Source organism: Saccopteryx bilineata, chromosome 2, assembly GCF_036850765.1.
Source record: "Saccopteryx bilineata isolate mSacBil1 chromosome 2, mSacBil1_pri_phased_curated, whole genome shotgun sequence".
Taxonomy (NCBI): domain Eukaryota; kingdom Metazoa; phylum Chordata; class Mammalia; order Chiroptera; family Emballonuridae; genus Saccopteryx; species Saccopteryx bilineata.
Genome location: NC_089491.1, coordinates 83,869,036 through 83,883,309, shown reverse-complemented (window position 1 = coordinate 83,883,309; position 14,274 = coordinate 83,869,036). Strand labels below are relative to the sequence as shown.

The window sequence follows — 14,274 nt, the reverse complement described above, 5'->3', positions numbered from 1 at the left end:
ATACAAAACTGAGAGCAACAAATGAACAAACAGGAGAAATAAACAAAATCTCATAGACACAAACAGTATGATGTATTATACACTTAGAACCAACCCTCCTCTCTGACAGCTATCAATCTATTCTATGTATCTGTGTTTCTGTTTCTATTTTGTTCATTAAATTATTTTGCTGATTAGGGTCCACATATAAGTGAGATCATATGGCATTTGTCTTTCTCTGACTGGCTTATTTCACCTAGCGTTATAACTAATGCCTAGGTTTATCTATGCTGTCACAAAAAGTAATATTTTCTTCTTTTTTATGGTCATGTAGCATTCCATTGTTCATTTGTACCACAGCTTTTTTATGCACTCATCTACTGATGGGAACTTGGACTGTTTTTAAAGCTTGGCTACTGTAAATAATGCTGCAATGAACAAAGAAGTGCATATATTCTTTCAAATGAGTATTTTGGGTTTCTTTGGATATATTCCCAGAAGTAGAATTGCTGGGTCATAAGGCAATTCTATTTTTAATTTTTTGGAGTAATTCCACACTGCTTTCCACAGTGGCTGCACCAATCATCATTCCCACCAACAGTGCACAAAGGTTCCCTTTTCTCCACATCCTCAACAGCAGTTGTTATTTGTTGATTTATTGCTGATAGCTATTCTGGCAGATGTGAGGAGATATCTCACTGTGGTTTTAATTTTCATCTCTCTTATGATTAGTGATGTTGAGAATCTTTTTATTTATTTAGAAATTAAATTTAATGGGGTGACACTGATCAATAAAAGTTGTCTGTTTTTCATTCTTGAGTTGTTTCTTGCTTATGTACCAAATACTTAATAAAGCTATCACTCCTTTGTCAAATAACACACACACAAAAAATACAAAGAACTCACTAGTATAACAACTATGTCAATAGTATCAACAATAATTGGTTGGTTGTTTTTGCAACTTGAGGCAAGGTCTTGTATCTGAGTTACCTCTTTGTCCCCTGTATCTAGTACAGTGCCTAGCACAAAGTAAAGGCTCAATTCATAGCTGTTAAATAAATAAATACCTAATTAGTACTTTGTTTTTAACTTTTATTTAATTCAGTCAGTGGAAAACTATTACTTGAACACCTCTTTTGTACCAGATACTGTACAAAGCTGTGAGTGGACAAACATGATCCTTCCTCAAACCTTATAGTCTAACTGAAATTGAAGCAACTCACACACCTGATTATTGACACTATTATTATAACAGTGGGGATGAACAACACTACTGTTGAGCCACCATTTCCTCATATACAGTTTAATGTTTGAACAAAATTAGCTACTCTATAAAATTATTTAAGTTATAAAATTATTGTAAAGGGTATAAAACATGCAAAATATATAAATTAAGGTATAAGATTATAAAGTTATTTTTTAATTTGAATATTACCCAGAATAGATGTTCTTCCAGTCAAAAAATAATTTAGTCTCTCAAATGGACACATATACATCATTATATAAATCACATAAAGAATTTAGCAATTGTCACATTGTTTTATTTTTAAATAAGATCTCTATTGTGTAATATAACTTCTTTGGGAACACAGTATTTTATGTTTGGTATCCTCTACAATACCGATCACTTTTTTTAAAAAAATAGCATTCAATAAATGAGTTAATGCAATGGAAACAACTTAACAATAACCAGAATGGAAGTTAGGAAATTCAAGAACCCCATGAAATTATATGCAAAACTGTGTGCCTGAAGGCCACTTTATAGAATTCTTCAGTTTCATCTGAGTCTCAAAGAGTTCTATTATCCAAAATGGTTTTCTTCACTCAGAGTGTAGTGATTGAATATCAACAACTTGCCAGGCATTGTATCACAGATCAGGCTTAGTATCTAAAATATTTTTTGTAAGTAATGAATATTAATTGTATCAAATTTTTACAGGTTCTTCTTTCTCAGATTCACATCATTAAAATTAATGCATGCTCTATTAAACATATTTACAGTCTAAATCAGTGTTAATTAATATACAATCTTTTAATATGATATTTGCTGGTAAAATATATTTTAGAAATATATTTCAATTTGGTTTCATGGGAAAGCCTTTATGATGATAGAACTGATAGGGCTTGAATGAACAGTACACACACACACACCTTATTTAAGAAATATCTAGTGAATTGTGCTGCTCACACTGTTTAAACCATCTCTAATTCATCAACTCTTTTACACCACAGCCGGGTTTCTATTTATTTCTAACAATAACAATGAAGCTACTGTCCTTTGAAAAAATGATGACATGTAAAAAAAAAAAAAACTTTATAAAATTGTTTTGTAAGCAGTTTTCTCAGGGACTTTCCACTGACTGAAATAAATAGCTTTCAAATCCTCCAGATGGAGAACAAAAAGTATTTTTAAAATCTCAAAAAAACCTATAAAATTTAATGACAATTTTTCTCCTTTGGAAATCTTATGATCTCCCTCAATGCATTAAGCATCATCTATCTAGATGCGATCAATATTTATCTGAACAGCCATTTAAATTTTCTGAATAATGTTATTTTTACCTTTGAGAATGACTACTATATTCTTGTCACAAACATATGACAAAGATTATTTCCCCAGATACAGGCATAGCATACTAAAACATTAAATCCTCATCCACAATATATGTTCACTATATAATATAAAAATTTCTATGTAGCATGATCTAAAAATTGCTATCTAAAAATGGTTAACTTATATGAATTAGGAAATTAGGTAACCATTGACTTACAATTTCTACACTGTATCTGAAGTGAGCTGCAATTAGTGATAGTAGCCAGAAGATGGCGGAGTCTCATTTCCTAAAATTGACTTCATTAGTCTTTGTGTAATTCACAACATTCACTTTAAAGATAAACGTTATATTTATGGCACTGTCATCACAAATGACAGGTGTAAATGAAAAATGAGACATTTATTAAAATTAAGAAATTTAAATTTTTCAAAAGTTTTACTTTTTACTAATCATTTATATGTGAATAAAATATTTTAAAACATTTCTGTATAACTTTCCTCTCCAGTGTACAAGGAATTAGAAGGAAAAAAAAAGTTTAAAACAATAATTATTTAGATGTACCTCAATTTTTCAATTCTTCCTTTTGGTTAATTTTATATAATGGATTGTTTCATACTTACAAATGTATTTTATAACTATATAGTTCATTTTTAAATAAAATGAAAACAAGTATAGTTTTAAAATAGAAATTTTACAATGTATATTTTAGAGAGAAAACTTATTAGTATAAAATAAAACTATTTCTTGAAATGGCTTCATTCAAGGCACATATAATGCTTAAATACTTCTTTCACTTAATAAATGCTAACAAAGTCTTTAGATCTGAACATTTATTATACTGCTTGTAAAAAAAAAAACCAACAAAAACCCCCAGCATCTTTAAGGCCTGGTAATCCACTCACATACATAGTGAACACATTAATAGATGTAGTGTGGGTGTAGGTGTGTGGATGCATTGTATCCCTTCTAGAAACACTCCAGAAAGGGATAATAGGCAGCAGATGTATTAAATATTGTTTTGATTCAGCCTGGAATAAAGCCTGCTACCAGTTATAGAGTCTTTAGTGGAAAGGTAGGAAGAATCCCTAATCATCCCAGAAAAGGCATAATCCAACACTGGGTGAAAAGGCAATGCTGGTACCAACCCAGGAGTTAGGTAGGGAGACACGAAACCAGACAGCCCCCTTCCTGGAGAGGAATATGCTAGCCGTAATGGACTGATACCTAGTCTGGGACTTGAATCACCTCCATAAGAAGCAGAAGTGGTTTGAAGAGGGGAGAAAGCTGATTTACTTCCAAAACCAATTCCAGCTAAACTAAAATTTGATGCTCTCTGGGAAGCTGTGTTTCCTAATTCTCCTGAGCTTGCTAGGTCCTTGGTGTCTGGTTGGTGATCTTTCCCATTTAGGACCTGTTCAATAGCTTGGACCACATCCCCTCTGCAGAATTGTAGAATGCCTTCTAACCGGTTACGCCTGTAACTTGGGAAAATCTTGGTAAGGATATCAAGAGGATCTCTTGGTCTTGAGGATACTGAGGGAAATCTGGATCTGGTAGCAGTGATTTTTTTGGCCCACTCACTTTCATTTCCTGATTCCAGATCAGAGGATGAGAGAGACTTGGGACTCTCTTCACCTCCTGATTGCTCTCCCCGGTGAGGAGACAGACTGCTATTATCCTTGTTTGAATTTTCTGAAATAGATGACCTCAAATTTTGCTTTCCAATGACACCAATAGACTGAGGAGATGATCCCAGGATAAGATGATAGGATTTGGAGACTGGTTCTTTTTGTCCACTCTGGCATGAGTCACATTTACTCTCTTTTTGTTCTGGGGAAAAAGAAAAAAAAAAGAAATGAAATAAAGGAAAAACTTCCCAAAACAGTGCTGCTTATTAAAAAATAATGCTGTGGTGATTGCTGAGGGAAGAAGGCGGTATAGGTGGTAGAGGAAGGTATAATATAGCTGGGATAATGATGGACATAGACTTGACTTGGGTTGGTGAACACACAATATAGTGTACAGAAGAGGTGTTGTAGAATTGTGCATTGGAAACCTGTATAATTTTATTAACCAGTTTCACCTCAATAAATTCAATAAAATAAGAAGAAAATAATGCTGGATAAAATAATTCATTCCCTCATAGAATAGTAGTAATACTTGTTTACTATAAGAAATTTTATTGAATAAGAATTTTAGAAGATTCTTCTGAAGTGCCAGTGTTGGAACAGTGGGAAAATGCTATTGATTATGCCATATCAAGATTATAAAATTATATAATATGTCAATGCAGTAGCTATTTAGGAGTCAGATATGAAAGTCTGCTGTTGCCCTAAACTGTTGATGTAACACCAACATCTCACCCTGTTTGCCCTGCCTTGGAAAATTGAGGTCTTACTAAATGTTACCCTAGTTTTGTTGTTATCCAGGTATTTTTTCTTATCAATGACCCCATGAAAAAAGAACTAAAAAAAATAGTTATGCTTAGATAAAAAATCAAAAGAAGAGAATCTTAGAATGAAAATGAACATTTTAATAACTAATGCTGTATTTTTGTTCTTGGTTTTTTAATGCTCATGTTTCAGATTTCAATTAAGTTACCTGAATAATTTAAAATATATAATAATAAAAACAAAATTGTGTACTTCATTTTGACTACTGCAATACCATTGTCAAGTCATACCAGTCACATATATCAATTTATGTGAGAGTTGATAACAGTTGGTATTTTTTATAATCCTCTGTGAAATAAGAACTTTTTTTTCCAACCCCTAGGAAAATATCAAGAAATCAGGTTAGTCAAATTGTTTCTAACAGAAAACTGGAAACTGCATTATTGTACTATTGCAATCTGTATGGATCTTAAAAATATGTGGTAAAAATAACATACTAAGCATTTGCCTCAAACCTTAACTCCCTTCCAATATTAAGGGAAATTTTCCAAGCACATTTTTACACAACAATCTCATTTTTCTACCTCAGCAAGTTGAGCATATGAATATTAATAAAACAAGAATATCTTTAAGAAAATAATAATGCATATATTTACTAAATAATTTCTACTTTGGTTTATCCTATAAACATATTTTATCTCTATTTCTATTTTAAAAGAGTAAATTGTCAGGGGGTGGTGAGAATATTTCAGTCAAACTTTCTTCTACTACAAAGTTTATCAAATATTGCCTAAAGCAGTTATTTGAACCACAATTTTCAAAACACTTATGTTTTCTCAAAAAGATGTCCTAAATTCTTCAGAAATATCTATGGTGTATTATAAAATTAAAGTAAGTATACAGTTTAACACTTTGATCATTAAGCTGTTTTGATATAAAACATATAACTAAAGAAAAGATGTTGCTCCTGAAAAATTACAAAGACTCTAGACTCTAGTATTTTCAACTTTGAATAAAACAATAAAACTCCACTAATGAGGTCTGCCACGTGGAGATGAATTGGCATTAGTCTGCCATTCCATTTTATTTATAAGTATGATTCACTAAATAAGATCCCCTGAACATGTGAAGTATCAAATTTTCATCTCTAAAGCAATTTATGTATATTTTTTGTTATTACATTGTACTCATGGAATATACTATAATGCAATGAAATACTGATTGCATGAAACTAGAAAATAAGGTGTCTTTAAAATACTGATATCATTTATATAATCTGTTTTCTCAGCTCCTAAAGCTCATTTTACTTCTTTATTTTTATCATTGTATATCACATCTTGTAGTCTTTTGAAAAACATAGTCTCCTCATTTTGAATATAAGGTTCTTTTGCATAAGAATATCATATTCACCTCTGAATCACCATTAGTCTTTGTTTCATGAATGAGTAAATTAAATAGAATACCTTCCTAAGGTACATGGACATTGTGTAAGAGGAGGCAGTCAGTTTAGAAAAGCCATGAAACTAGTTTTTCAAAAACAAGGTCAACTGAGGCAAACAATAAAAGAAAATAATTGACCCTATAAAACAGAACGGTTTGGTACCCCTCCAAGAAAAACATATAAGTCGGTATCTATCAGAGGGTTGTCAGCCAAATCTGTCAATTTAGTTAACAGAATTTTAAGTTTTACTTCTCTCTTCTAGCTATTTTGTTTAATAACTTTGTTCTTCAACCTTCTTTGATTTTTCATGAGAAATGTGTAAAATCTATTTTGTCCACTGAAATAAACTAGAACATGAGCAAAAAATGGCATAAGTAAAAAATTATATGTACCTTATTTAAATACAGAGATAGTCTTTTTTTCAAAAGTACATCCTGTGATTTAAGATCTTCAATTTTCACAATCCAGGGGCATTTTATGAATTAATAACTTACTGTATCATTATTGTATAATTTCATCTGATACAACCTGTCTTGGATTTATATAAAAACACTAAAATAACACTCTGCTACTGGGCCCTGTGAAGAACTATCAAATTCAGTAAAATATAGTGGGATTTACACTAGCAGGAAAAGTTAATTTGGGATAACTGTAGCCAAATATATATCTCCTAACACGGTTTATGAAAGTGATTTGTAGTTGATAAGTAAGAGAAAATAATTAAAACTCCTTCGACAAGAAATCACCAATATTGGACTTTGAAATTTTTTTCGCTATTTTTACATATCTGGAAAAGTTTGTTATTTTTTCCCCCTATGAGAAGAGTTGAAACGTCGAATATTAGAGCATTCCAGAATTTAAGAGGCTGACAAATGGGGATTGGCGTGGAATGTTTAAAAATTTGAAGCGAATGGCATAAAAAGCAGCTTTGGTAGATTTCAGTCTCTTTCCCACTACTGGCTGGCTCCAAAAATTTGTCCCAAAGATAAAGAACCGTACTCTCAACTAGCAATGAGTTTCCCACATAAGATCAGAAGATTAACTCCAGTTTTACATATGAAAACAGTAGAGCAAACTCAAAATGCAGCTCCTCTAATAGGCTCTTCACTGGATGCTCATTTAGGAAGTTCTACTCACACAAAGTTATAGAAATTAAGGTGCAAACTCCATTCCTAACAAGAGTTGCTCAGCTGATGACTCACCTTTCCCTTTTTCATTATCTAATCCTATCACCTTGAGGAACAGAAAGCTTTTTCAAAGTGAATGTGTTGGGTCTCAACCACCCATTAACGTCATAGTGCAGAGCGATTTCCCAGAACTTAAACAAAAGTTTCTTCATCTAAACTTTTATTGCCCGTCTCCAGGGCACAGCTGCTTGTTTCAAAAAGTTTTTCTCCAAAACAATTATTTCTTCTTTTGCAAAGAGGAAATAAAAGGCAAACTCACCTTGTTTTTCCTCTGTATAATCTGGCTGTAAACCCTCGAAAGCAGGGGTCGCCAGACCACCAGCCTGTCTCAAGGCATCCAGTCCCAGAGCAGTCACCTCCGCGGGGACGCTCGGCGCCCGGGAATTCTCAGTTCTGCTGCTGCTTCCGGAGGTCCGAACCTCGGGCCCCGAGTGACTCGAGTACAGGAACTTCTGCAGCCCTCGGGCCTCGCTCTCCTCCTGGGCCTGCTGCCGGCGCAGCGCCACCTGGGCGGCCATGACGCGCTGGCGCTCAGCAATCAGGGTGCACTTGGCACAAGCGCAGTCCCTCCAGCGGCAGAAGCGCTTGTGGCCCTTGAGCGCCGACACGACGCCGTGGTTGCGACAACGGGCGCACTTGGGAGTCCGCGGGTAGCCGCAGCCCAGCGTGCCCGCCGGCCCCTGCAGCCCAGGAGCGGGCGGGCAGCCTCCGCTTCCCGCCGTGGAGGCGGCGGCCGCGGCTGTGCGCAGAAAGAGGCTGGGAGGCCGCAGGAAAGTTGGAGGAAGCGGTATCCCTGGGGGTACCGGCAACGCCGATGACGGGCGCGGAGGGGCCGCCGCCACCAGCCCCGGGGCCAGGTGAGGTCGCCCGTTGCCGCTGCGATCTCTGCTACCACAGTGGGACTGCTCCATTCCCGAGAGGCGTCCGGAGAGGGTTAGCCACAGGAAAGTGCGCTGTCCACAGCTCAGCCAGCCGGGAAGCGGGGGCCCGGGGGTCCGGCCGTGGCCCCGCTGCCTCTCACCCGCACACAAAGTTTGACACAATTTCTCAGTGAGTTGGGAATCACCGCTTCCTGGAGCTGGAGGCTCTAAAACATGCAGATGTCCAGTGAGCTTCTTAGAGTCCCGGGGCGCTAAGTGACGCTTCTATGCTCTGTGAGCCTGCGGAGCCCAAGGGAGACCTGGAGAAGCCACCCCGCCCACCGGGGCTGCGGGCCAAGCTCTGCAGCACCGGAGCGGGAAGGCCCGGGGCGGAAAGTGGGGACCGTCTGGGAGGAGGGGCGATGAGAGACACAGGAAACCTTCATGATAGGCTACCAATACCTATTCCCCAAAGAAGCCCTTTTCTCCCACTTGCTCCCCCCTTGAATTCCTCAACGTTTATTTTTGTAAAATAATCTTCGAGTTCGCCCATGCGTTTTACTGACCTCAAATTAAGCAATATTTTAAGTTCTCCTTTCCCCAGTTTCGAGTTTCTAAGCAAGTTTGAAGATTTGAAATGTGGAGTTCGGTTCTTTCCTTTTCCCAGATGAGGTTTTCAGGAAGGTATATAGCATGGTCAATGTTAATGGGAAAGCACAGCTTGGCAGGCTGCAAATGTTACCCACCTGAAAGATGCTTTGTTTCAAATGAGTCTAAGGGCTTTGTCAAAACAATGGATAAAAATTTAAGGAATTAATTTACATTCAGATTCTTCTTGTGCATTTTGTTTATTTAGACATGCAAATTTGGATACCATGCATTATTAAATGTTACCTTTCAAAGAAGCCTTTATTCAGTTCTTATCTGGAACTATTTATTAACAATTGTGTTAAAGCTGGTTCAAAAATACTTCACATTTCTGTTGTAAAATATTGGAGAAGGTCATTTAGAGACCATACTTTAAATACGATATCATAAAATATTTATATATTGTTGAAGTATACTTCTAATGCCTTTAGTCATAAGATATGATCACAATGCTTTAAACCAAAAGATCATCTGAGGCAGAAAATTTATGAGTGTTTGTACTTAATGGAAAGGAGAGTCAGGGCTTTGTCATTCTTAAGATAATCTTCAACTGCTTTGACAGACAATTCATATTCTAGCCCTCAGATGGAGAGTAATGATGACATCTTACCATTCTACCTATTGACGCCCAGTATCTAGGGAATACACTGCTAAGGCAATCTGGGCGTTCTCCTGCCTGCCCACTTCACATCATCACTACCATCAGCATCCTCTCATATCCACATGGTGATATCCTATCATTGAGCTCTGCTACCCTTCCTAAGCATCAGAACTACCTAGGGGACTTTTAAAAGATATAGTCACTCATATCTAAGTATTCTGAATCTTTTGGTCTGAGTTTTTTAAACTTCAAGGTGATATTATATGCAACCAAAGTTTAGAACTACCACGCTAAAAACTCCTAACCTCAGCAAATTCTGTAATATCCAAACTTATTCACACCTCTGTATCCTTGCTCAAGGCTCTCCTGCCTAAAATCTAGTTATTCTCTAATTGTGAACTCACCCACAATGCATGAGAAATGAGATGTTAGTGCTACATGGATCATTAAAATACAATGAATTGCCTAGTGAGAAAACAGTTCCCTTTTCCTATTATTTTTGTGATCTTGTTACAAAAAAGAAACCATGCAGCTTGGTGTAATATGTTTTTAGAATTCCTTAAGACTTATTAATTATGCTTTTTTACAAAAGAAATTTAAAAATTCCATCAAATAACAATATTTACCTGAAATTTAACACTGGTTTTCTGTTTTTATTTGATTATCAAATAAAATATTATTTGGTTTCATTCAGAGAAGTTAAAATAATCTGAACTCAATATATTTAAATTAAATGTGCTTATTTAAATGAAAAATGTTAAAATGTGTGAAGAACTGAAAACTAATAAACTTTGCTGACAAACAATAAACATTTAAATAAATAAAGAGATATGTTGTGCTCATGGTCAGAAGACTCAATATTGTTAAGAACACAGTTCTACCAAAGTTGATCTGTAAATCAATTCAATCTCAATCAAAGCTCCAGCTGACTTTTTTGGTATATATTGCCAAACCCATTCTAAATTGATGTGGAAATACAAAGGAAGGACCTAGAATAACAAAATAACTTTTAAAAAGGCTAAAGTTGCAAGGCTAACAGTATCTTATTTTGCAAGTTATTACAAAGTTACAGTAATAAAATTATGTAATATTGGTGAAAAAGTCAACCAATATGACAGAATAGAGTTTAAATAGACAACCTATTTTAGACAAAGGTGCAAAGACAATTCAATGGTAAAAGGATGGTTTCCCCCAAAAAAATTTTCTAGGACAATTGGACATTTGTATGTAAAAAAAAAAAAAATTAATAAAACTAACTCAAAATGGAGCACAAACCTAAATGTAATTCATAAAACCATATAACATAGAACACCTTTATGATCTTGGGTTATACAAAGATTTCATAGATACAACAATAAAAGTAGGATGTACAAAAAGAACAAATTGATAAATTATAGTTCATCAAAATTAAATATTTCTCTGATTCAGAATACTGTCCATGGACTGAGAGGAAGTAATTGTAATACGTATATCTGGTGAAGGACTTATACACATAATATATAAAGAAATTTAAAAACTCAATAAGAAAAAAGAACCCAATTTTTTTAAATGAGCAAAAGATTTGAATAAGTAACTTTGTAACCAGAAGTGATGTATAAATAGTAAATAAGCACAAGAAAAGATGCTGAACATCATCAGTTACTAGGGAAATGCAAATTAAACCTACCATGAAATACTACTCCACATCTATTAAAGTGACTAAAACTGAAAAGATTGACCATATCCAGAACTGCCAAGAATGTGGAACATCTAAGACTCTCATACACTAATGATGGAAATGTAAAGTAGTACAACCACTTTGGAAACCAGTTGAGTTTCTAAAAAATTAAGCATACACATACCCAGCCATTTCAGAAATAAAGCAAATGTTCATCAAGGACAAAAAAAAATCCAGAAATAGAACAAATGTCCATACAAAGACAAATAATTTCATAGTATCTTTATTCATATTGCAGCAAACTGGAAAAACCTGAATATCCATCAACAGTTCATATAACCATATAATGGAACATTACTTAACAACAAACAAAAGTACATTAATACATGCTGCACATGAACAAACCTAAAAATGATTATTCTCAAATACAGAAACATGCCTGACCAGGTGATGGCTCAGTAGATAGAGCATCAGACTGGCATGTGGAGAACCCAGGTTTGAAACCCCAAGGTCACCGACTTGAGCATGGCTTCATTTGGTTTGAGCAAGGCTTACCAGCTTGAGCCCATGGTCACTGACTTGAGCAAGGGGTCATTCGGTCTGCTGTGGCCCCCGCAGCAGATGTGGTCAAGGCACATATGAGAAAGCAATCAATGAACAGCTAAGGTATCTTAGCGAAGAGTTGATGCTTCTCATCTTTCTCCTTTCCTGTCTGTCTGTCCCTATCTGTCCCTCTCTCTGTCTCTCTCTGTCTCTGTCACACACACACACACACACAGACACACACATACACACACACACAAATACAGAATCAAGACAAAAATGAATATGTATTATATGATATCATTTTCATAAAATCTTAGAAATCTATAGTAACAAAAAGCATATCAGTGGTTTTTGGGAACAGGTTGTAGAGGGACAGCTGAAAGATGAGCAGGAAGGATTACAAAGGATTAAAAGAAAACTTTTTTTGGAGGTGATGGTACCTTAATTATTTTAACTGTGATAACTATTTTACTTGTGTGTGTGTGTGTGTATGTATATATGTATGTCAAAACATCAATATGTGCAGATTATTGTATGTCAATTATACTCTTATAAAGCTTTTATAAAAGTAAAACTTCTTGTTACATCTGGAAGAAGAAAAGCATAGAATAATATGAGAACATTTGGGGCAAGGGTGATCTTAATTTAAGCATCCAAAGCTGGAGCAATAATTCTGAACACATGTATTTCTTCTCAAATACAGTAAAAAGCCAGAATCTGTTCTCTTCTCGTAATAATACTTTGTGTTCTCTCTTTTTCTCAAATTAAGTATACTTTTTTCCTCTACTTACACCATCTAATAACAAGTGAGTACTGTGACTATTCTTATAAGTCACTGAGAAAATGTCAATACCTTCACTTTAGCAGTAGCAACAGTTTCATCAAATGAAAAGGTGATGAGAAAGAAGAAACATGCTTTTAAACTATGTGCAAGTATCACAAATATGTCATTTAAAAATTCATTCTAACTAAAGTAAAAAAAACTAATCTGATAAATGGGAAATATAGAAGCATATCAGAAGGAAGGAGAGGAAGTTAATATAAAATTTCTCCCAAGCTCAAAAGCATCTATGCACCTCCTTTTTATTATTTATGTTTACTTCAGTCCTTGTCTACCCTAAACTCTATAGTCAGCTTCTTTTTTGTTGATTTTGTTAGTCTGCTGTACCAACCACTCAACACAAAGCATAAAAGTATCAGTAATCATAACTATAGGCCTGACTCTGATTGTAACTACGCTATTAGATCTTAAGAAAAACATCCTCTCAGCTTCACTTTTCTCATTGGAAACTAAAAATATTGTCATCTCCAAGGTTAATTCCAAGATTGTGGACCATTTCTTTTGCCAGGTCTAGTCTGAAGTTCTTTTTTTTAATGTTCTCAATCTCTAAAGAACCTCACTACTTTAAGGCTTCAGTCAAAACACCTCTCCTGCTGGTAGAATATCCTGGGCTAACCTACTAGCAAAATTAAAAAGTTTGTATTAATACTTAGCCTGGTTGAAAGGTTTCTGCAACATGACAGGGGATTTTGAAGGAAAGGCTCTAAACTGCCTATTCTTTCATGCATAAACATATGCAGTTCACTCCATGGCTTCAGAATATGTGTGAGCACATCTTCTATAGTTCACCTACTCCAAGACTTCCCAGAGCCATGCTATGTTTGCTAATGTCATGTTTTGTCAGTTTTAAAAAAAAGTAGTTAGAAATTAAATTTAATGAGGTGACATTGATCAATAAGAATAAGTTTCAGGTGAACACCTCCATGGCATTTGAACAATTGATTGAGTTTTGTGCCCTTTTGTCAGTTTTGAGGGGAAAGTTTGAACTGTAGTTTTATTTCTCCGGGGTTCTTTCATGATTAAGAGGCCACAGTATGCAGTAACATAAATTTCAATTCTTGGACTGGGTCTCATCAAGTCTGGGAAAAGATAGACCTCCTCCAGGACATAGCCTTTCCCAGAGTATTAATGGGAAAGGATGGGCATGTTTGGTGATATATACTATTGGCCAAGAAATATCGCTCCACCAAAACCAATATTCCTGAGGATACCTTGCTGCTGAGGAGAGATAATTCATTTCACCAGACTTGTAACTAACCACAGTGTGTGCAGTTTAGGAAATAAGGTTTCGTTGCAATACACCATCTCTGATCCTTCGCTCTGGGATGGCAACAAACCAGATAGAGACCAGACATGTTGTTCCCCCACCATCAAGGGGCACAAATTGCAAAAGAGAGCAGAACATGTTTTCTTTTGTTGTTTTATGAGTTCTTTCCATAACATTTGAGGATGCTTAAATAGAATCATAAGAAACTAACAAAGATAAAGAACAGAAAATTACCTATTTTCTTCTAATAACCATTTCTAAATGCCCAGCACATAGTAAACATTCGGCACATCTTTGGA

The 14,274-nt window shown here is 35.3% G+C and overlaps 1 protein-coding gene across 1 annotated transcript; it reads right to left on the bottom strand.

The window, feature by feature from the left end:
* Positions 1–3,103: 3,103 nt before the first annotated feature.
* DMRTA1 (DMRT like family A1) lies at positions 3,104–8,735 on the bottom strand. The gene is made up of 2 exons (XM_066257356.1): positions 7,815–8,735; positions 3,104–4,364 (listed from the first exon to the last, which is right to left on the bottom strand). The coding sequence occupies exons 1-2, from the start codon at positions 8,464–8,466 to the stop codon at positions 3,541–3,543; spliced, it is 1,476 nt and encodes a 491-aa protein (XP_066113453.1). The 5' UTR covers positions 8,467–8,735; the 3' UTR covers positions 3,104–3,540.
* Between the last annotated feature and the right edge of the window lie 5,539 nt (positions 8,736–14,274).

Bases quoted from the DNA above. Each gene is read 5' to 3' on its own strand.
- DMRTA1 (XM_066257356.1), bottom strand. From the start codon at position 8,466: ATGGAGCAGTCCCACTGTGGTAGCAGAGATCGCAGCGGCAACGGGCGA. The intron at 4,365-7,814 runs GTGAGTTTGCCT...CTTTTTCCCCAG, and splicing joins TTATACAGAGGAAAAACAAG to AACAAAAAGAGAGTAAATGT.